The sequence below is a fragment of the Lissotriton helveticus genome, chromosome 5_1 (genome assembly GCF_964261635.1).
Source record: "Lissotriton helveticus chromosome 5_1, aLisHel1.1, whole genome shotgun sequence".
Taxonomy (NCBI): Eukaryota; Metazoa; Chordata; class Amphibia; order Caudata; family Salamandridae; genus Lissotriton; species Lissotriton helveticus.
The window spans coordinates 1,681,931,550-1,681,955,960 of record NC_136065.1 but is presented as its reverse complement, the minus strand read 5'-3'; the positions used below and the strand labels follow the sequence as shown (position 1 = coordinate 1,681,955,960).

The following is a 24,411-nucleotide window of genomic DNA, read 5'->3' as shown; positions in this document are numbered from 1 at the left end:
ACTACATAGCATGTCCCATAGGTGACCTGTATCACATGTTGCCCATGCTGCAGAAGAAATGATGCACACGTGAGCTTTATCACACCTGACCTGTACATCTAAATAGCCTGTATTGCACATGGACACACATCAATAGATAGATAGATAGATAGATAGATAGATAGATAGATAGATAGATAGATAGATAGATAGATAGATAGATAGATATATAGATAGATAGATTTTATTGTACAATCAATTAAAATCATTGCAGTCGTGCTGGGTAAAAATCTGAATAAAATACTTAATTTCCGATATTATAAAAGATATGACTGTTTGTCATCCTATTGTTCTGAAGATTAAAAATGTAAGCACCACTTTATCAGCTATAAGGAAATGAAGATTAAAACGATTAACACAGCATTGTGCGTTATAGTTCTGTGTGGTTGCCAGAATCCAGCTTGGCTTTAACAGCAGTCAAGAATTTCATGAAGCGTGCCGCCAGTTGCATGGAGTCGCCTTTCATGGACTCTACCAGGGCTGCTTGACATGTCCGAACATTTAGAATGCGCCAGATGAGGGAAAAGGCAGTAGATTCTCAGAGTGCGCAATTCTCACAGATGCACAATATGTGAATTAATGTTTCCTCTTCTCCCGCACATGCTCGGCACTGTATGGATACAATTTCTTTATACCCTCGGTCATACTTGTATGCCAATAATGGAATCAGGTCGAACAGCAGTCTCATTAGTTGACGCTTCATTAAGGGCTTTAAGGGTGAGGACAGGTAGTGTGGCAGGCCCCTGCTGTTACAAAGTTTTGCCACCTAGCTTCCATGACTTGGATTTTTCAGAGTAAGTAAGTCACTGTCAGCCGACATTAACTTTGCTTGTTTGGTTAATAATTTTGCTGCTGCAAGTGTGGGTATGGGGGCAGACCATATTTCGTGAGCTTCCAATGCTTCGATGCTGTGTGTTAAAAAATCATGCCAGGTTGACCCTGGGTTGATTATCATTAACCAGATGTACCTCTTTAGCATGTTGCACCGTGTGTGTTTGGCTTCTAGACAGTAGGCTATGAACCTGGCTTTTAGTATCCATTTTGAGATGTCAAATTAAATTCTGTACGGATTTGCGCATGGGAGGTAGAAGTCTTTAGAAAAAATACTCTACGGAAGCAGGCTGACTGAGCTCAGCCCAGACATGGAAACATTACATTTTTAAAAACTATTGCGGCATGGGCCACTGACGGTAAAGATTTTGACCCCATTGCTCGAATTAAGGGAGTAAGATCAGGTGAGCTCATGGCTTTCCTAGCTCTACAGAAAGCCCCTCTAGCGACTGTGCCATTCCTTGCATTGAAGTGATGTGAGTGGACTGCCTTCCTTTATGGTCGATCCATACTCCCAAGTACCCATATGTGGTGACTATCTCAATGGGTTTACCGTCGACATGCCATGAGCCTCTCCTCTTTATTTGTCTGGAGATTATCATCGCCTGTGTCTTCTACGTATTTATTTTTAGCACTGCTGGATTCTTCCACATGCATGAATGGTGCTCAAAATGTAAGCTGCAAGGAGCTCTTGTGGTAGAGGCAACCTCATACCCAGCTTCCTTGGTCTCATCTCTGCCACTTTCCTCTTTGTTTCCTAGGACAGCCAGCTGCAGCTAGATGATGTGGTTCGAGCCAATGATGACCTTAAGGAAAACATTGCCATTGTGGAGCGGAGGAATAACCTTCTGCAGGCCGAGCTGGAAGAGCTGCGTGCAGTGGTGGAGCAGACGGAAAGAGCCCGCAAACTGGCAGAACAAGAACTGATCGAGACCAGTGAGAGGGTGCAGCTTCTGCACTCCCAGGTGAGGAACTATGTAGAGTTTAGAGGTGGAGGGGGGCTGACCCTGCATTCCCAAGTCAAGAACCACAGAGAGTTGAGTCATAGAAAGGGAGCTGACCGTCCACTCCCATGTGAGGGACCACACAGAGCTCAGAGAGAGGGAGAGGATCCTGTACTCCCACTGAGAAAGAGCAGACATCCAACACTCCCAAGTCAGGAATCACAATGGACCCTTAGTGTAAAGTAGGCATCCCAGGGGTCTCATTTGTCACTTACAGAGGAGCAATACCTTAGGGAACACAAAGATGAGATGGATTGAAATGTTTGAGTCAACACTTCATTCCCACTGGAACTACCCCAGTGCTAGCATCACTTTGCTCATTTTTCTTTAACTTACCTATTCCATTACAGAAGGATCCAACCATGTGCAAATCATTTGTGACGCCAGCACAAAAGGTCAACCAATCCCAAATCTAACAAATCAAGTTTACTGTTCACATTAAAACAGAACTCTGAATATGCTAATAGAACATCCAACACCAACAACCAATTGCTACTTGCCTACCATATGAATATGATGGGCAACGAGCACCCACACCAACTGAGGAAATATGTACATAATTTCGAGCAGCCCTTCAATCTCACCCACGAAAAAACTCACTGCTGTCTATTTACTTTCCCAGAATACTAGCCTTATAAACCAGAAGAAGAAGATGGACGCAGACCTGTCGCAGCTACAGACTGAGGTGGAGGAATCTATCCAGGAGTGTCGGAACGCAGAGGAGAAGGCCAAGAAAGCCATCACTGATGTATGCATTGACGCCACTTTTTTGCATAGGTTACAGACTGGTCTACTTGCCCTACTATCACAAACTGGTCTAGCTACCCTACCATCAGAGGCCAGCTGCACTCACGAGGTATGTTTGACTCTGTGATGTCTTCTCCCACAGGCGGCCATGATGGCTGAGGAGCTGAAGAAGGAGCAGGACACCAGTGCCCACCTGGAACGCATGAAGAAGAACATGGAGCAGACCATCAAGGACCTACAGCAGCGGCTGGATGAGGCCGAGCAGATCGCCATGAAGGGCGGCAAGAAGCAGCTCCAGAAGCTGGAGGCCCGGGTGCGGGAGCTGGAGAACGAGCTGGAAGGCGAGCAGAAACGCGGAACTGAGACCGTGAAGGGCATGAGAAAGTACGAGCGGCGCGTGAAGGAACTGTCCTACCAGGTATGTAAGCTGGCCCTCAAAGAACATCCCCGAAGATGGGAGAGATCTACTTTCTTACAAGATGGGGGTTGCTTTCAGATAAATTTTGGAAGTGTAGGTACACATATGAACCTGGCCAGTACAAAGACAGAGCTTCTGGGCGGATTGTGGAAGGCTGGTAAAGAGACCAGGCTTGGAAAGAAGATTCTGAGAACGCACTGAAAGATGAAGGGGTGTATTATTCCCCTAGGTAGAACGATTAGGAACATCAGGTAGAGCTATCCAGATTAAAGGTACCAGGGCTGGGCTTCTAAGAAGACAGGGTGATGTGGAAGCCATGTTTGACTGTTAATGTATTGTCCTTTCTCATGTTGAAGTGAAAGATATTGCCAATGTGATGTCGTTTTCTTACATCAAAGCCCTTTTTTCTGCTTATAACGAAAGTCCCTCACTTAAGGGAATTGCATGCAGGACTAACCAAAAACAAGCCGAATTGATTAGGGACAGATGCCTCACCCAGCAGTAGAAGTACAGGGTGGCTTAAGCATGGGGGGTGGAGGGACAGCCCCCAGTGCCTAATGGTCGTGAGAGATCCCGATTTTGGACTGGATCTGAGGATGAGAAAAGGGTCTCGGTGCCACTGGCGTGCAGGTGGTAAGAGAGGCACCAGTGTCCCAGAGGGAGGTGAAGCAGATGGACAGAAAGAGAGGACACAAGGCGGTGCCCACTTAGACAACCATTGAGAACGGTGTGTAGGTGAGGAGTGTGAAGAGCCCAGAAGACAGAGGAGAGCAGGACAGTGAGGCCTCGAGATCCGGGAGTAACTAGTGGAGTTGATGAGTGGACTGAGCCCAAGGCTGCTGGAATGTTTCTAAAGATAGGAGTAGATTGCAGTAGAGACGACAGACTGAGGTGACGTCGCTGGACGCTCACGGGATGGCAGTCTGTGGAGTAGAGCTGACCTGATGGGAGCACGTCGAGTGGGATGTGGGAGGGAGGGGAGAGAGTAAGTGGATCACACACTAGGCATTCAAGAAGAAATCTTGAGAAGGGGAGCTGGGAGTCAGTGCAATAGATTGACACGGAAAAGCCGTCAGCACTAAATTTACTGAGCACAACTATGACCACCAGTGCCTTAAAGCACTGAGGACAGGCACTAGAGAGAAGAGTGATGAAAGGCTTTGGAAAGACTGGGAGGGGTAACATCGCCTTTTTATCCTGAAGTACCATGTAATGGTAGTGTCCAAGTGGGGTGCGGTCTATTGAGCGTAAAAGTGCTTAGGAGGCTGTGCGGGTCCAGAGTTAGGAGGAGAGTGTCACTGAAGGAGTCACTCGGTGGATGTGAGGATGAGGTCTGCGGTTTCTTTGGAAGCATATAATGTAGAATAGTGATCTACTTATAACTGAACTCAGCTGCACTGAGCTAGCAAAATATTGTTTGTTTGGGTCACAGGTTAGTTGGGTGATGTCCGGGCAGAAGGCAGCATGCCAGGACACCAACTGCCCATTGTTGTGAGGTTTGGGGAGCAGGGCGGCACCCCCAGAGGCATGATGCCCATGGTCTTGGAGATAGCTGGGTCACGCCACATGCCTAGTGTCTATCTGCATCCAGCCATGTGGTGGCTGTTCATGGGTTGGCCAGGGGTCAGAGTGTGTGCCAAGAGGTCGCCTTCCCCTGGGCATGAGGTGGCTGGTGGCATCCCCAGTGATCTGTTGTTCCCGTTCATGTTACAGCAGTGGGGGAGGTGGCTGCACACAATTTCCCCGCCTCTACTCAAGTGGTGGCTCAGGCAGTGTGAGCCTAGGATGGGGTTTAGAGAAATCCTGCAACTTTACAGGCCATCACCCTGACCCCTACTGTATGGGAGGGGCCTTCCTGGGATACATCCGACCCCCGAGTCTAATATGGAAGGTTGGTGGCAGAGGCCTGCTATTGAGGGCCTCCTGCCCTGGGAGTTTGAAAGGACCAGGCCTGGGAAGAGGGCCTATTGCCTGTGAGACACCTATCTTTGAGATAAATTGGGAGAGGAGGGTCGAGAAGCTTGCACCTGCGCCAGTTTGTGACATTCGGTTATGTGGCGGGGCCTTCTGCCGGATGCTAGGTTTGTAGGTGTCTGAGTGGGGGTAGTTGTCATATACCCCTTTCTCTGATCCCGAAACCACCCAAAAAAGGGACCATGTGGAAGCGAGATCTGAACAAAGGCTTTTAAAAACAAAGCAAGCTTGTGCCTAGCTGGGAGGACCTATCAGAATTGCATTGTAGAGCATCGAACAGACCATCGCCTCAGTCCCCAGGAGCCACACCCGGCACTTCGAAGACCTCTGGGTTAGAGCAGGCATTGGAGACAGAGGGGTCTGCGGCAGAGAAAATAACTTGATTGTTTTGTATTGAAGTGCCCTATTTAGGTAGCGCTTCATGCACCCAACGAGACAACAAAGTGCTCCGATTTGCATGTCTTTATGTTAGGACTAAGGTCAGTGAGGACAAGGGAAGAGGTGGATAGTGGAGGGCAGGGACGATGATGACGGTGGGGGCGGAATTTGCTGAGAAGTGACGCTATGCAAAGGGTGCAGTTAGGCAGTATCCAGGCAGGGGGGAGCTGAGGGTTCAAATGGCATATGGGGGTCACAGTTCAGCCGGGCACACTTCACTGGATGGCATGCAGCAGAGTTCTGTTCTGATCACGCACTTTGTTGGTATCAATTCAACAGGGTACACATCACTCAATAGACTGGAGCACAGCTCAGCTGGTTTTACAGTCACTGGCCTGGGGCACAATCCCTAAGAGATGAATCAGCTGCAGTGTCCTCACACTGGCGGTGTCCATTGTTTAGTCAATGGCACGGGGCTCGGGAACAAAGGAGCTGACTGTGACACCTTAGAGCGGAGAACCACGGGAAGGGCACGGGCCAAGGTGGCCAAATACTGACATGCCTGGTGCACCACACCGTACCGCCTGTGCACCTCCTGTGGCCTTTCGACGCCCTTTCTCGAGGGAAGGATTGGGAAGCCCTTTGATCAGCGGACCAGAGGAGGAAGGCAGCATAAGCCGATTCAAGCCAGTTAACCCCGTCCAATGATGACCCCATAGCAAAGCTGAGGAACCCGTGTGTGCTGTGTCTGGTTGTAGGTTTTAGCAGAGGAGCAAGTAATCCACTCTGCTCTTCTTAGCACCTCCGCAGGGCTGGTGGCCTTTGCTGGCCTCAGTTGAGCAGCAAGAGAGAAGCCTTACAGGACCTAAGGGGGAGACACAATCCCCTGAGCCCAAGGAAAGATGGTGCCATGAAGGGCATTCAACACTGCCTGACCCTGTTCAAAGATGACTCCCCAGGCCAGGTAGGGGCACACTGGTGGTGCCTGTGTGCTCAGCAGTGGACCCCCATTGTTAGCTGGGGAGATGACTGCACCATGAAATGGCTGCTCATACTGCTTAGGATATGACTCGTTTGAGGGGGTGGGATCATCCACGACCCAAAAGGGCTTGCAGCCAGAGGCAATCTGGTTTTGTCTGACCACATTCGAAGATAGCCCCATAGGTGTGACTGGGGCACCCTTGCTGGGGCTAAGTTCCTGGTTGTGGGGTCAGCGGTGTTGGCAGGAAGCTGACTGCTCATCCATGGTGCCACTGCACCTCTTCTTCTGGAGTGTACTTGGGATTTTAAGCCTTGGCTGAAGAACGGAGTTAAGCAGGGTTTGGTCCTAGAGGACGGAGAGATATAAGAGGGCTCAGCTTTGTTCAACTCTGTTCGAAGGTGGCTTCCTGGGCTTAGCTGATGCTGCCTTGTAGTTGCTGGGTGTGGGTCCACCGCAGCGGCTGCTATGGAGCAAGGCCTCGAAGGAAGCCTGACATACAGGGAAGTATTCCAAGCCTTTAAATAACAACACATTCATAGCAGAAGCTGAAGTCAGGGAGTCCACAAGTATGGCTTATAGGAACCAAGCCAGCCACTCATCTGCTTGTCCGACAGTTCTAACAAGGCAGCACATAGCTACTGCCTGGACTTCTCTGCTCCTCCAGCTCAAATACGTGGGTGCGGAATGACCAGACATGGGTGGGATGAAATGTGGACAAGAACATGTGCTTCTTGAATGTTCCCGCCGCAGCAGTGACAGCCCGCCTTTCCTGTTCTTCTCAGACAGAGGAAGACCGCAAGAACCTGACCCGCCTGCAGGACCTTGTGGACAAACTGCAGCTGAAAGTCAAGGCCTACAAGAGACAGGCAGAGGAGGCGGTAAGTGACTGTTCCACAAGGGTAGGCAGAGAAGGTGGTAAGTGACGCATCTTTCATATCTGATTAAAAGAGGGCATGCAGATGGTGGCAAACCTACCTCTCCTTTTGTCCTTCTTCCTTCCTCTTTCTGCACTCTGAACAATTTTTCAGTCTTATCTCACATTTGTTTTACAAAGCTATTCCACCCTCACTTTCCTGTTTTTCCTGCCTCCAATGCTAGACCTGATGTTTCTTTCAGCACAAAGACTAGACAAGGATCTCCTTTACGAGCTGAGCTGGAATTAACGATTCCTAAACTGCGTTTCTACACCAAGATCTGGCCCTGGGCTGCAGAATAACGTGGAACCCTGAATTACCATGTCAAACACCAGAGGTTTTTCCCAATTTTGGGACCTTTGCATGGACAATTTTCACCTGCTTTGAGCCAGTGGCGACTGTTCATGAAAACCTTGCTGGTTACTGGGCAAGTTTCCACACTTGATAAAACCAGGCCCAGTGTTTGCACGCACAATAATCCTGAGTGCAGGAATATGGGGCACCTCGGTACTTCCCAGGTGACTCGTCATGTGGGACATCAGCTGAAAACGAACAAATGTGCCGCATCCACCACACACGCAGTCCCATTGCCTCATGTTGAGTTTTTGCCACAGGAAATCCTTAGCTAGCAGCCTAGCTGACATAGGAATCTCAGAGTCAGTAAGCCCCTTCCTCCACAAAGGCTTTTTTTATGCAGATTTTTCCTTTTTGAGGTAAAATGCAAAATGTCCCGGATGCAGATCACAGACTATGCCCTCGATCCGTGTTTTATTAAACCCTAATGTCACCCCCGTTCCATCCCTCTTGTTTTTTAAGTCATAAGGTCAGTTTAAAACGCAGTTAGAAAACTTGCGCTAATGCACAGCACAGTTTCTTACCTCAGGCTCTAAGTTTTTTAGCACATTTGGTTGCACTTAAAACTAGATATGGTTGTATAGCTGATTTAGTAGTGTCCTATTTTAAGGCTACAGTAGGCATAGGGTGTGCGGAATTTCTACTTGCACCCTAAGCTATAAGACAAAGTTGTTTTTAAATCGCCTCAAACTCATGAGTAGTTGTCTCTTTCTCTTACGTGTAAATGGCTGCGACAAAGACTGGACCTTTGCGAGCCAGGAGCTTCAAGGTCATAATAGAGAGACCAGGAGGCAAGGAGGAGGCCGCAAGTCAGCTCAGAATGAAATGGTGGTTTATACTCCGTGCCTAAAACCGATCAGCCAGGAAAGGTCTCTTCATTCCAGGATTACACACTGAATCTAGCAAAAGGCATGGTCGATAAGGTCAAGTGCTGTGAATCCGTTCGGTGCTGTGAGCACGTCGCTGTGAGAAGGCATCCAAACAACACCAGGAAAAGACACTCCCAAACTCAAGAGGCCGCATCAGGTCAGAAAACTCTCCGAGCATTCACCTAGCTACCTGCAAAGAGTCGCAGAGCCGAACTGGCCCTGGTGAGAGGGGAGTGATATCGTACCAGAGTTTGATAGAGACCAACGGAAGGCTTTTTGTAGCATGATAAATGATACTCACTACATCGTGCCCGAGTGACGCGGGTACATGAGCAGAAGGGACTGAGTGATGCGCAATGCAAGAAAAGAGCCCCCGTGTGGCCTCGAAAGCGCAGAAGCGAGCATGAGTGGTATCCCGCAGGGAGCTCGTGTAAGCATTGCCATGTGTTTGCTATTCGTTGCTTAGGTGGACAGAAGCTGCCATACACTCCATCGCTAGCCCTGATCCTGAGCTACAATAGAGCAGAGTGTGAGATCCCAAGAGGAGCAGAAACAGAAGTATGGGGTCCTGCAACTGCCACGGGATGTCACATTCTAGAGCCAACAGACAGAGGTGGAGAGGGTGAAGGCCTGTCATCGCTGTACAGGAGAACAAGGACTACTTTGCTTGATGAAGATTTCAAGTGACTCCTGTTTATGAGATGAGCAACACAGAGAACGTATTTGCAAAAGTATGTATTGGGGATTGAGCCCAGAGTCCAGTTATAGCTTTTCAATCAACAACGATAACATGCTACGACAGTGATGTATAAGTAGCACACCGCTCACACTCACTCCATTTACCTGAGGGTTTATGGAGTGCTAAACAAAGTAGAACCAGGGGACAGATCTGACACAAACTTTCCTGGGCGTTCATTTGAACACGGCCAAGTGCACTACGGCCCAAAATATCAAAAAGCAGAATGCCGGACAGGCTTTTGAAGGATCGCTGATATTGACAAAATCTGGGACGGTCCCTGTTAGATTTGGGGGTCTCTAGTTGGCAGAGCTAGGTACCTTTAACCAAATAGGGACCCTTGCGTCTAGTCAGGGTAAGGGGGTACACTCCTAAAATAACCCCTGCCACCCCCTTGGTAGCTTGGCACAAGCAGACAGGCTTATCTTAGAGGTAGTGTGTAAAGCATTTGTGAACACATACAGTAACATAGTGACAACACTACAGATGAACACCACACAAGTTGTAGTATAAAAATAGGTATATTTATATAGACTTATCACAAGACCACAAACAACAAAAATCCACAATACTGTACTTTAAAAATGGTAGCATTAGCTTAGTTCTCTTTAGATGGTAAATGCAACACTTTAAGTTCAATGTACCTTTGGATGCGTAACGCTATAGACCGAAAGTGTTGCAGGGAAGGTGATGCGTTGGTTCCTTACACGCCAGAACGGTGATGCTTCGGGGCCCTACTGATGCGTAGGGGATGCGTCGGTTCTTCTCAGCATGGGGAGGTGATGTGTCGGTTTCTTACTGCGCTTCCGTGGTGATGCGATCAGCAGCGCCGTGATACGATGAAGATCCAGTGCAATAAAACAAAACAAGCGTCTTCTCCTTGATGCGACACAATGAGTGCACGCCCGACGGCCATGCGGCGACTCAACGATTCTTCTGAGCTGCAAAAGACCCTGCGACACGCTTCTCCGGTGATGCGACGGCGTCTGATGCGATGGTGACACTCTTCTCCGGTGATGCGAGACACTTCGGCGATGCAATGCGACAGCTGCAGTGGCGACACCCTTTTTCAGTGATGCGACGACAGCGGCTGCGGAGGCGACACACTTCCCGGTGATGCGAGGGCATCTGATGCGACGGCAACACTCTTCTCCGGGGATGCGAGGCGCTTCTGCGAGGCGAAGCGACAATGGCGACACCCTTCTTCAGTGATGCGAAGACAGCGGCTGCGGTGGCGACACGCTTCTTCTTTGTGAGTCACGCTTCCAGCGCCTTGTGACATGCAGTCCCTCAGAAAGCCCAACACAACTGCAGGCACTACCAAAGAACTCTTGAGGAGCTGGTGGGTGAAGTCTGTTGTCCCTGAGACTTCAGCAGGAGGCAAGCTCTATCTCAAGCCCTTGGAGATCCTTCACAAGTTGAATGAAAGTAGCACAAAGTCCTTTCTCCTTTCTTTGGCAGTCCGGCAACCCCTGCAGGCCAATCCCCCAGACAGCACTCAGCTTAGGGATAGCCTCTTCCTCAGTTCCTCTGGTTCCTCTCCTCAGCAAAGGTTTCTTCTTGTTTCCCAAAAGTGATCTAAAGTTCTTGGGTCTGGGTCCCAATATTTATACTAGCAACTCCTTTGTCTCTTCAGGCAGAGAGTGTCTGGGCCTAGTCCAAACCAGTTCTGTGCTGTCCTGGAGCACCTTGTCGACAAGACTCCTTCTTTCTTTTGACAGTGTGGGCCATGGACAACAGACGTTGGAGCCAGCATTGTGGAAAGCAGGAACAGCCCTATTCAGGTCCAAGGTGCAACTCCTCCCACCCATCTACATGCTGATAGCTCTATTCAGCCCTGTGCTGACTCACCCCGTCTCCTGGAATCCCCCAGCCCCTGTCACTCAAACCTCAGACAAGGAATACACAGCCTAGCAGAGGCAGGCTTGGATGGTTAAACAAGAAAATACCTACTTTCTAAAATAGGTATTTTCAAACACAGAATGTTAAAAATCAACTTCACTAAAAGATGTACTTTATCATTCTGAGTTCAGGCATACTAAACTCGAATTTCTACCTAGTTCCCTGAGTCAGTTAGGATTAAAAGATGTAATAATCAAACTGCCCATTCTGACCTATGGAGAACAGGTAGCCTTGCAATAGTGAAAAACGAAAATTGCTGTAATTCACTATTAGGACATGCCGCACACCCCAGGGCATGTCCTACCTTTTACATACAATGCACCCTGCCCTTGGGCCTTCCATAGTGCTGACTAATGTGCAGAAAAGTGAAGGTTTAGGGACTGGCAAGTGGCTGCACTACCCAGTCAACATGGCAGTACCAGACTGCGCACAGGCTCTGCGATGGCAGACCTTAGACACAATTTTATAGGCTGCGTCTGTGGGTGGCACAACCAGTGCTACAAGCCCCCGAGCAGCATTTGATTTACAAGCCCTGGGCACTCTCAGTGCACTGTACTAGGGTCTGACAAGTAAACCAAACCAGCCAATCATGGAATCACTAATCCATACATCAATTTACAATAGGGAGAGCATATGCACTTTAGCACTGATCAGCAGTGAAAAATTGCCCAGAGTTATAAAACCAACAATAACAGGTCAGACAAAATACAGGAGGAAGGCAAAAAGTTCAGGGATGACCCTGCAAAAAAAACCACACCCAACAGTCCCCAACTGGAAAGCCAAATGGTTCCAGACTGACTTTCATGCATTTGCACCTAGGAAGTTTACAAAAAGCATTATCAAAAGCAATGTTAGAATAATGGTCTGAGCACACCAGTGGAAGGCCAAGGCACAAAAGCCCCAGGAGGGTCAAATATTACATAAAAATATTACATCTAAAGTGTGATCAGCCTCCTGATAGGGCTTCCATGAGACAAACTAGGCCGGACTTCTATCAGTGACCAGCAAAGTGCTGAGCTAGGGTGGTCGAGGGCCCTGTACTAACAGCATCCCTGGTCGTTAGATGAGGGGACAGTGCCACTTCAATGGCCTGGGAAGTGCGAGGGGTGCTGTTCAGGTGGACGTAGGCGCTAGCAAAGTCAGAGTGTTTGGATGGGGTATACCTCTCCTCTGGCTATAGAAATGTGCACTCTGCTGTCAGTGACGTTTTAGGAGCTGTGAAAGTAAAGCAGCTCCTGGGAATCACCGCAGTCAACCTCCAGGTGATCCCTGAGGGAGATGAGACAGCGATGAAGAACAGTCTCAACTGATGGTCCAAAAGGTTTACTGAGCCACTTTCTATCTCAATAGCTGAAAACCTGCAAATGTGCTGATTTGATTTCAGGAAAATCCACTTATACATCAAGTTCCATGCATGTGTCCTATGGTAACACTGCACAGAGTGTAGCTAAGTTATATTTACAGTAAACATATTACAGTTTGACAATTACACCAATTTTAGCTTCATGGATTTGCATGGAGTGCTGCCCGGAACGCCACGGCCTTTGACCGCACCAGTGCAGACAGAAGGCAGGAGAAACAGAGACCCTGATATTATTTTTAAATCTTTTGGCACATGCAGAGGTGCGTGCAATCAGTTATACAGTAAATATATGTTAATGGTGCCTTTGAGAGTCTTACTGTTTCTTCTGCACAGGTATTTTTCACGTTTTTTCTACTCTGGCGTTTATTGATTGAGTGATCTGACCTATATGCTATATGAGGACACCATGCTACATGTGAGCACGGGCAAAATGCGTGCTTTGAGCAAAATGCACAGAGGGATCACAGTTTGAAAACACACATCCATTAGCCCCTGTACAAAATGTGTACTGGGGGGAAGGCCCGGAGGGGTGGCAGGTGTGGTGAAGTGTGCAGGGTCTGTCCTAGCAAAGTACCATGTCTGGCAGGCCCCACTCTCTGGGTCCCCAGAACACACTACTCCGGCACACAAGGTGTACAGGTCAGAGTGAGTCCACTCCTATTTATTTAAAGCCTTTGGCCACGCCTGGCCAGAGGATGTGGTGCATACACTTCAGGGTGGTTCACGGAGAGCAGAACCGCTTACCTGCTACATCCCTCCCCAACTTGGTCTTGAAAAACAAAGTTCATTTTACTAGGCGTTCAAAGTCCTTGAGCCGCTGGCTGGGCTGAGAATTGGGTCGAAAGTTACTTGGATAGGATTGACTACGAGCAGATGGATCACAGGCAAAAGAGCCTATGTGCATGTCCTTGTGCAGGCTCTCTTGGTGACACACTGGGCCCTGATCCTTGGGCCACTTCCTACTGTGTCATCTTCTCCATATTCAGGCCAGTCAGCGTTTTCTCAATGGTGATGTTCAGGAGATTGTTGTGGATGAGGTTTCAATCCTTTTGAACCATGAGATATTTCCTGATACTAATTCTTGTCCCTTTCTGGCCATCACCATGGTCCCATCGCTCCTGACAAAGGTCCAAACTCCTGGCTCAATGGCGTCCTAAACTTCAACCCAGGCTTTCGGTCGGGTAAAAGGGAGCGTGCATTTGCCTGTCTGTTCTGGCTGGCGAGGGCTTTGCATTGCTTGTGACGTGTTTGAGTTCCTGGAATGTCGTGAGGTGGTGGCGTCCATCCAGGACACATGGTAATGGTGTCTTGACGAGATCCAGGGTGCGTGTTGGGTTGTGCAGTGAGGAGTACTCTGATATCCACTCAGAAATGATTGTAGATGGCGTTCAGGGTGCGTTTGCTAATGTATTGTTATGCAAAGTGATTTGTTCAATATACGCATGAACCTTTCCACTTCTCTGTTAGCTTGTAGCCATTGGGGCGTGATGCAATGGTGATGTATTCCAAGTTGGTAGAGGTATTCCTCAAATTCCGCAACATGGAATGGCGGTCTGTTATCACTCTTGATCTCTGTGGGTAGGCCAAATATGGCAAATGTTTTCTCGAAGACAGAGCGACGTGTACGAAAGCTGGAGAGTCGATTACCTCCACAACAGGATATTTTGCATAGGCGTACACCTGAACCAGGGTGGCCTTCTGTTAGAAATGGGATTTCTGGTTGAAAAGGACATGCGCCTAAGCCAGGCAGAAACCACCACTCTAGTCAGGGCAAGAGAGTTACACACCAAGGATAACCCCTGCTCACCCCCTTGGTAGCTTGGCAGAGCAGTCAGGCTTATCCCAGAGGCAATATGTAAAGAGTTTGCACAACACACTCAGGCATCAGCGAAAAACTAGGCACACCACAAAAGAAACTCCACACAAGGTTATATAAAAGAATAGCCTTTGTATTATCCATAAAACACATTAGAATGTAATCAAATATACACCTGGCCCTTGGTATGATTTTACAGGGAGTATATACACCACAGGGCCAATTGGGCCCCTGCCATAACATTACATATTACACAAATCACATTGGCCTATTGAGCCACTCTAAAAACACATTACAATAAGGATAATCAGTAACTACTCGCTAGGACTGCACTTAGCACAACACTTCATGCCTAAACATCTGCAGCAGCGCACATTCCATAACAAATCGGGCCCCTCTTAGGCATAAACATACTGGCACATAGGGTGCACACATTACCACGACAGCGTAAAAAAACATTATGTATAGACACCATCAGCAGGGCACATAGCAAACATTATTAGTGTGCACATGTTATAATCACATCATGCCCTCCATAGGCATAACACCATCTCTACACTTACAGGCCAATTCCCGACTTAATGGATGGTACCCTGTTACTATAAGGCAAGACAACACCTATGGTAGCCTTAGTCAAGGCGGGTGAGGCACACTATCCACTTAGGGCCGCGCTTCTGCACTCCTTGTACCCCACACTTGAAAATAAAGTAATGCCCCCAAAGGCAAAGGGGGAGAGACCACACTCCGTACCCTTCCACCTGGCAAATGGCCTCTGGCAGCCCCACAGACATGCGGTGTGGAGGTCGACACAATTTCGTCAGTCCCCTATCGGTGGGGACAACTGTGGGCCCCAGCAGGTTCACCAATGGGAGACCTCCCCTGATCTCGGACATTAACTGGGGGGGTGAAGCTAGCACCTTGCTTGCCTACCGCTGCACCGGCTCAAAATGGGCAATGCCCTCACCCCACAGAGACTAGAACCGCACTCGGCGGCTGCCCACGAAAACAAAAAGTGGTGACGCAGTCGCAGTGGCACCCCGACTCACCTCTGCGAGGGCTGAGTGGTTGGCCAGCCACAAGAAGTTCTCAGTTCGGCCCTCTCCTGCCCAGTAAGCACCAAGCGACAACTCTGTTCTCTTGCAGTTGCCCTCCTGATATACTGTCCCGCTGGCCCTGCCCACAACCTGGCTTGGCCAGGCGGCCCGACTGTCCTGCGTGGCTTCCGTCTGCGGCCGGGGCTTCCTGCTGGGTTGCAGCGAGCCACAGCTCCTGTTCCCAGCTTCAGTCAGGTTGCTGGGCAAAGCCTTTTAAATCCCCAGCGCTCCACACCCACTATACGGGGGATGGCAGGCAAAACCACAATGCTCGCACCGCCCGAACCACATTCATCAACAGGGAGTAGCCGAAGCGTTCCAAAAGCAACTCATCGCGGAATGAGCCCTCACCTCTGGTTCCAATAACTAGAGCGAAGCGCTTCCAAGGGAACAACTTGACCAGCCCTGAATTAAGCAGCACTTCACCATGAGCTGACTTTGGAATGCTCCCAGGGCGTAGGGGACAGGCAGCCCAGCACATCAGGGACCTTCAGCAAAGCTGCAGTCCTCCTGGGAGCCGAGCAGGCTCCAGATCAGCATACTAGGCCAGTCCAAGTGGCGGTTCCTTCTGCCAGAATGCCAGTCCTTCTGGCTCAAGTTCCAAGCAAGCTCCAGTCCAGCACACCTTTCATGGGGTCACAGCCCCAATACTTATATCGTAAGTGTCTTTGTTCTCCCCCCTGGCACATGGCTCTGTGCCCAGTCCAAACCAGTTCTGGGGGTACTTACATACATCTTTTCACTTGCACAACACCTTCATTGTTATTGTAGGCTCTGGCCCCAGACACATCCGAGGGGGGAGGAGCCAGCATTGTGTAAGGCAGGCACAGTCCTATTCAGGTTCAGGTGCTACTCCCCCCACTACTCTGAATGCAGATCAGGCCTAATCAGCCCAGCACTGACTCACCCAGCCCCTCTGGAGCCACTGCACCTCCCCAGCCCGTTATCCAGAGTCAGACATGCAATACACTACAGGCAGGCACAGAGACATTGCACACAGAAATGCCCACTTCTAAAAGTGGCATTTCTAAAATAGTGATAATAAATCATTACACATAATTTAGTACCACTATTTCAAACATACCAAACTTGATCACGCCACCCCTCTCATATCAGGAATTACCACTGAAACACATACCAGGGAATCCACAATGCAACCCTATGAGATGGCAGCCTCACAGCAGTGAGAAACTAAATAGGCTGTTTGTCACTACCAGGCCATGCCACACAGTTAAGACACATGTCCTACCTTTTACCTACACCGCACCCTGCCAATAGGGCTAGCTAGGGCCTACCTTAGGGGAGACTGATATGTAGTAAAAGGGGAGTCACAGACGTGGCAACCACTTTATGTGCCAAGTCACAGCAGCAGTAAACTGCGCGCGCAGGCTGTGCAATGGCAGAGGCCTGAGGCAGGTTTGAAAGGCTACTTTGGTGGGTGGCGCAAGCAGGCCTGCAAGTCCACCAGTAGCATTTAATTTACTGGCCCGGGTATATGAGATACCACTTTACAAGGGACTGATAGGTAAATTAAATATGCCAAAGATGGGTAGACCGATCTTACCAAGTTTACCACAGAGAGCACATGCACTTTAACACTGGACAGCAGTGATAAAGTGCCCAGAGTCCTAAAACCAACAACACCAGGTCAAGAACAAATACTAGGAGGAAGGCAAAAAGTTCTGGGATGACCCTGCAAAAAGGGCCAAGTCTAACGCCTGCCCATATGCGAATCTCCCGAAATTCATACTTAGCTTGGACCACAGATTCGTGCATGACTCTTCTGCGTTCACCTGTGCTGGCCTCTCCGATACGCCTGTTAGCTGGCATTCAGGGGATTTAAAAAAAAAGGCAATTTCTCCAGGCCTGAGGAACCATACGTTCTCATCAATTTGTGCCTTCATTTTTGTGGTGCCCAAGTGTCCTTAATGCACTAGCATCGTGACCTGGTATCTCAATGCCTTTAGGATCACGAGGCGAGATCCGCGCAGGAGGATTCTGTCTTAGGTGGTGCTGAACTCACACTCTTCACATCTTCAACAGACTCTCTTTCTCTTCGCTTGGCCAGTCATTGTTGTCCCAAAGGAAGTCTCACCACATGCCACTTAGAACGGCTGTTCGTACTCGAGTGATGATGGGATCTGTTTCAGCAGCTTCCTTGATGTCCCCTAGCCATAACACTAGAGGGCAGGCAGCATCAAAAACCAGGCTGACATAGTCTTCGACTTCGCCGTGGCCGTCTTGGGTGTTGGAAGCCACTGGATGGCGAGAAAGAAAGTCTGCGGGGCTCTTCGACCCGGGACGATAGACCACCTCCATCCTGTAGTGTTGTAGTTGGATGGCCCACTTCTCAATTCGCAGGGTGGGTGAGGTGCCGACCCTCGGAACAGTGGGGTGAAAGGCCGATGGTCCATTAAAACTTTGAATTGCTGGCCACTTAAGGACTGGTGGAAGTGCCCACAGATCCACATGATCGCTAGGCCTCTCGCTTGGCATTAACCCTTTACTATGGAATGCTAGCTCCAACAGGACAGGCATCGATCAACAGCAAGTTGCATTTCTCAAGGTCGAAATATACATGTGTGGTGTTGTCAAGAAGGGCATCTCTGATATCCTGGAAAACCGCTTCTTCTCAATGGCCCCATTTCCACTTCGCATCTGTCTTCGTGAGGGGCCTCAGGGGTTCAGCAAGGGTCACCAGATCAAGAATAAATCTCCCACAATAGGTGGCCATTCCTAGGAAACACCTTATTTCCAGGACGGAGGTGGGTGCTGGTGCACGCTTAATTGTTTGAGATTTGCAGGGGTCGACTTGTATCCCATCTTGGTTAAAGACGTATCCAAAGAACTCAATGGACGGCTGAAAGAAGCATCACCCCCATGCGGTGTCACACCGTGGTCTTTGAGGCATTTGAGGGTGGCCTTAAGTTGTTTGTGGTGTGAGGCAACCTTCGGCAAGTGGATCAGTATATCATCATTGATATTCAAGACGCCGGGTAAACCGAACAGAGTCTTGCGGATTGCCTTCTGAAATACTCCAGCGACCGATGAGCTGCAGAAATTCAGGTGCTTATACCAGCGTAAGCCCAGGTGTGTGCTGAAGGTGGTGATGTACTAGCTCTCTTCTGCCAGTAGCAGCTGGTGGTACCCGGCGTTGAGGTCCAACTTTGAAAACCAGTGGAAAACGTTGATGTCCGCTACAGTCTCGTCCATTGTGGGGGTGATGTGTCGCTTCCTTTTGATGGCATGGCTGGGGAGTCGCATGTCAATACATAGGCGGATTTTCCCGGGTTGCTTGGGTTTTTCTCCAATCGCCATTGTGGCGAGCCAGGGGGTGTGTCCCAAAACTTTCTCTATCATGCCTTGTTCTTCAAGTCTCTTGTGGTCATTCTCCACCAACAAGCGTAAGTGGAAAGGGATGCAGCTGTGTTGGGGTGCCACTGTTGTGACTGAGGAGTCGATATGCAGTCTCACTGGGGGATACTTAAGGCAACCGAGGCCGTGGAACAGTTTGGGAAAAAGATCTAGCAGATCATCAATTTGGTGCGATCTCACTCTCTTGGCAAAGGACACGAGGCCGAGACCCTCTGCTGTGTGGCTGCCAGTCAATGATGTGAAATGTCGTCGTTACCTCGTGGCCCTCTGACACCGACATCCCTATGCGGAGGGGCAGGGGTGTCTGGTTCCCATATGTAAACATGTTGGTGTGAGATGGTCCTAACTGCAGCTTGGGCCACAATCGGTTGTACTGTTGTACCCCCATTACGTTAACTGATGCTCCGGTGTCAATGATTGCTTTGACCTCCAAACCTACTCCTTGGACGAAGCGGTGGGTGTGCAAGTAAGCACGGTGGGGGCGGGGCAGGATGGGAGGTGCTTAAGTCGACAGACGATGGAGCAGGTAAAAAAAAAAGGATTCTGTTGTCTGTCGACTCCCCCACCAAACCCGTCCTGCAGGCCTACCATGCTTACCCGCACCAGCCGCGACTGCTTGAACTATGCACTGGGTTGTTGCCTTCTGTAGCATATTAATTCCCTCGTGAATGAGGTGAGGGACATTTCTTCTTTTTCTTACTCGTCCTGTTCTGGAGAGGAGCCTTCTAGTAGGTGGCTTTGTTTTGCTGGGGCTCTCATGTCATTTTGACATGCCAAGTTTGTGAGAGATAGCTGGTGCACCATCTTTGACGGTTATCTGATGTCTCTAGGGCCCTTGCTTTTGAGTTCTTCCTGCACACTGATGCAAAATGGTAATGGATTCCGCAATTGAAGCAGGTGAGGCCTTGTTCCGGGCACTCACTGATTGGGTGTTCTTCGGGGCCACCGGTTGTGCGACCGCACTAGGATCCGTACATCATTGAGGCTGATGTTTGGTTGGTGTAGGATTAGGCTTCGCAGTGTTTAAATTCTCCATCCTTGTAAGAGTTGAGCCCGGATTTCTTTGAGTTGGCCGTCTGCTTTGCAGGTGCTTGCCAGCTTGCGTAGTCTCACATAGAAGGTTTCAATGGATTTCCCTTCCCGTTGAATGGCCTGGTGTAATTTGAACCTTTCAAAGTCTGGGTTCAACTGAGGATCAAAGTGAGCATTGAGTGCTTTTACTGCTGCATTATAGTCTGGGTTTAACCCTGTGTCTGGCAGGTATTTGAATAGTTGTACATTTTTACTCCAGCATGGTGGAGAAGTAGTGACTTCTTGACAGCACCATCTGTCTCCCTCGTGGCAATGAAGTAGTTCTCAAGTAGCCAGATCCATATTTTCCATCATGGGGATGTGGTTGCTGGGTCCTCCAGTTCGCAAAACGGTGGCAGCACCCCCGTGAGCGCATGTTGCATGAGGTGTGGCTGCTGAAGCTCGATGTCATCTGCCATTCTAGACAGGTCCTGTGGCCAAATGGAGGGTTTGCAGGTATTGATTCTGCAACTTGGGGTCTAAAGTGCAGTTAATGGGCCCTTGGTGCTTTTGTTATCACCGCCCATGGGAATGTTCTGGTCCCTTCTGGATTATTTGCCTTCCCTCTGTGATAGCAGTTTAGTTCTCAATTTATTTTTTATTTAGCAGAGTTTTATATAGCGCGAACTAGACCCGAACCGAATCAGGTATCAGAGCACCAGTTACGTTACATGAGGACACACTTTCATTTTTTTTAGGCATGGGGAGATTAAGTGATTTGCCCAGAATCACAGGAGGTTTTTGGCGTCGTTACCGAGACTCGAACCCAGATCCCCAGGTCCAAGGTCGAGCGCCTTAGCCGTTAGGCCAACCCCTCTCCCCATTATTAATATATATATATTTTGCTTTCTACTTGGCTCCTTGTAGGTTCCACTGCTTGTTTGTGCAGTTAGTCCACTGTTGGATAACTGAGCCGGCGTGTGGGTCACTTGGGATCGGCCGGGCCTTGCATGGGCCTCTCCAAGGCCTAGAAACAGCTTAAGAGCACATGTGACCTTGCGAGATGGGAGGGGCGCAGATCGGCCCGTTACTCACTGCAGTGTTTGCCCTTGTAGGCGCATAGAGCGGTGCAGCCATGGTGCTCCACCTCCACTTGGGCGGTAGGGAGGGGGACGCCAGCCGCAGGTAAGTTGCTCTTGCCCCATGAAGGCCTCGGTGTTTCCCTGGCTACCACGGCTTCTCTTGTGGAGACGAGAGACCGTCGGGTCAGGTCTTCAAGGTTATTGAATACCGCCAGCTGGTTTGCAGTATTTGAGGGTGCGAGGCTTGGCCCATCCTCATTGCGAGTGTGGTGACGTGTGCAAGACTTACCCTAATAGAGTCCCATGTCTGGCAGACCCCACTCCCTGGGTCCCCATAACACACTACTCCGGCGCACAAGGTGTATGTGTCAGAGTGAGACCCCACTCCCATTTATTTAAAGCCTCTGCCCATGCCTGGCCTGAAGATGTGGTGCATACACATCTGGGTGGTTCACGGACAGCAGGACCGCTAACCTGCTACAGCAGGTGCACCCCTTATTTACCAGACATGTGCCAGGCTCTGAGCTGTCCTGCGGCCTCCGTACCCGCAGGCGAAGACACGTGTCCTCTGCCTGCAGTCTTGCTAATTACACCAAAGATCATGGTGTAAAGATGTCCATTCCCGCCCCTTTGTTAATGGGCCCTCACAAACATCTAGGAAAATGTACAGCACAGGTGGCTAGAAGGGCTGGGCATGCTGACATCAGGAGGCCCCCGTCCCTCCACCAACATGGCTCACACACAACTGCACTGGCAGTCAGTCACATAACTATCAATGGTGCGGCAGGTGCAGTGGCACCGTGCCCAGTTGATTGAGCGACCCATTGACCCCTTTTTATTGTCGTTATTTTCTATCCTAACAAACCGCCAGGGAAGCCATTGCCCTTGCTTCCTCGTGCCCAATCACATTACTCCCCCTACCAGTCCCTCTTATTCTGATTACCTTGTCCCTTCTCCACATGGCCGTGTTTCTTTTCCATATCACTGGTTCAGTGAGTTTGCTCCTCCCTCACCCCGCACATCCACCGCCATCTCCAGAGCTCTCTACTCCCCTCCCTTGTGCCTCCCTATTTCAGCTGTCCAGCACCTCTGCAATGTCCTCTGCAATGTCCTTTATCTCTTCCGTCCACGTCATTCCATATGTTGATGTTCCCTCCCCAGGAGGAAGTAGCCAATGTCAACCTGGCCAAATTCCGCAAGCTGCAGCATGAGCTGGATGAGGCAGAGGAGCGGGCAGACATTGCTGAATCCCAGGTCAACAAGCTGCGCGCCAAGAGCCGGGACATTGGAGGAAAGGTGGGTACTAGGGCCCTACCAAGAGGCCAATTTATTTACTTCAGTATTGTCCATTGGCATTGCTATCCCAGAATCCTTTGTAGTCTACACTGGTCTGTCCTCTCCCACACAGACCTTTCCCATAATCTCCCTTTCCTACTCTGGTAGTGGAATATCCCAGAATCCCCTCTGTACTACACTGTTGTGTGCTGTTACACAGCCCTCATCTGCTCCAGCACCTCATTGGGCAGAGTCCTCTTTGCCCCACCCTGAAATAAATGTTAATTAAATGATGGGACATGTTGTGGAGGGAAGCATTGTGTTAATGGGCACACTAATGATCTCACTCCTGAGTCTACCCACTACTCTATGATGTCATATTCTATTCTAGACTCCCCTCTGTCCAACAGCTGCATATTAGACCCAGTTTTCTCAGTTTAACTACAGCTTATCACTTCAGAATGTGGTTTGACCTGCGCTGAAAATCTATGTCCCAGAATTCTCCGTGCTCGTGTGTAGCAAGTGTCCAATAACCCACTCTGAGCACCATTAGAACAAACATCCCACTACTATCTCAGTCCTTAACAAATACTCTGTCCGAGAAACTGGGGGAGAAAGGGAAATGTCCCCGAAAATGTTCTGCCTCTCGCTGCCAGGTACCAGCCCAGAACCACCTCTATCCAACAATACCACAGCCTTACATGCCCTGCATAATATTCCAGATCCTCTCTTTGTAGCTAATTTGGTGTCACACTCATTGTTTCCCATGTCTCTCTCTTGCCGCTCTAGAAACTCCAAGATGAAGAGTGACACCCTCTTCCTCACTGCAGCAAAGAGCCACGAGGGTCCTTCGGCGATGGAGGTGGCTTCTCTGTTCGCCTGACTCGTCCTGTATATCCTGTAGAAATATGTTGATAAATAAAAATCTCTGTAGCACAATGCGTGAGCTGTTCTGGCCTTCTTTTCTTACCTCTTGAGAATGATGGAGGTGCAGCTACAGGGCGAGGGTAACAACCAAGGTATTCTATCACCGAACTGTTTCTGCACTGCGTTGAGGGTGGACTCGAAGTTCTTATTGAGGTATAACCAGGATGCAACAGCGAGTGGCTAGGAAACAGTATACACCTCCCCTCCTTAAGCAGCACCTCAGGTACAGCAACAGACCGAGAAACAGGGCAATAGTCTTTCAGTAGTCTTCACACAGCTTCACTCCTGTTGCTGGGGGATCATGCTGGAGACCGCAATGATGTCACTTCCGGTAGAGATGGATGCTGAGGATTGAGGACTGTAGTCCCGGCACTCACTGGAGGGTCTGGTGGGGGTCTTCAAGTGCTTCTTCTGTCTTCAAGTTTGCAGAAAAAGTTCATACATCTTGAGGCAGGTGGAGCATTATGGATACTGGAGGAGGTTTTTGGGGCCAGGTTATTGATGTAAAGAAAGGATCATGCCCGGAATTTAGAGGCCATAATTCTGAAAACAAGTAATAGTGTAGCTTGAGCTAGAACCATTGGATTGATGTTCTTCAGGTGAACCTTTCTGGTGTTCTACTGTTTGTTCTGTCTTTAACCCAGCAAGTTCATGCCGTGGGCACCATTAAAACGTTATCCCTCTTTATTTGAGTCACCTGTTGTGATCTGTTGTATGAAAGGTCTTAAAGTCTTATATTGGTGTTTCCTACTGCACCTTTTGTTATACTTACCACTGGGTTCTTAATGGAGGCTTTACATTCTCGATGTGCATGTCTTTTCAGCCTGTGCACAGTTGTTCTTTGAGGTTACTAGCGCTTAAGACATTTTCCTCATTGCTATTGCCTCTGCGGGCCGTGTCAGTGAACTGTATGTGCTCTCAGTGCAACCACCACCTTCTTTCCGGGAATAACTGGTCCTTCGGACTTAGGTGTCCTTTATCTCGAAAGTGATGTCACCTTTCCATGTGGGGCAGTCCATCAAATTCCCACTTTCTTCTCTCCGCCACACCCCTCTACCGGGGAGGAGGAGAAGCGTAATTGGCTAGATCCCAAGAGAGCTTCTACATTGATCAGACTAAGGGTGTATGATCAACTATTTATGTAGTTCATCAGTGCTAAGAAGGAATGGGCAGAAATGGACCTTAACCGGAGGGTTCTTGGGGGGCTCTGCCTCGGCGCAATAACTCCTGACGACCTGGTGTGGTAAAAGAGGATGCAGGGTAGCCAGAAGTTTAGGTGAAACAGGATCAAGGTTACAGGAAAAGTTGGTAATAAGGAAG

General features: G+C 49.3%; 1 protein-coding gene across 1 annotated transcript in view; it reads left to right on the top strand.

Moving 5' to 3' along the window:
* LOC144755725 (myosin-6) overlaps positions 1-23,105 on the top strand; it is a 109,119-nt gene extending 86,014 nt beyond the window's left edge. The window contains exons 34-39 of the mRNA XM_078644917.1: positions 1,632-1,835; positions 2,497-2,622; positions 2,764-3,039; positions 7,156-7,251; positions 22,051-22,185; positions 22,954-23,105. Of these exons, the coding sequence (XP_078501043.1) occupies positions 1,632-1,835; positions 2,497-2,622; positions 2,764-3,039; positions 7,156-7,251; positions 22,051-22,185; positions 22,954-22,974 (858 nt within the window). The 3' untranslated portion in view covers positions 22,975-23,105. The remainder of the gene's footprint in view (positions 1-1,631; positions 1,836-2,496; positions 2,623-2,763; positions 3,040-7,155; positions 7,252-22,050; positions 22,186-22,953) is intronic.
* Positions 23,106-24,411: the final 1,306 nt, after the last annotated feature.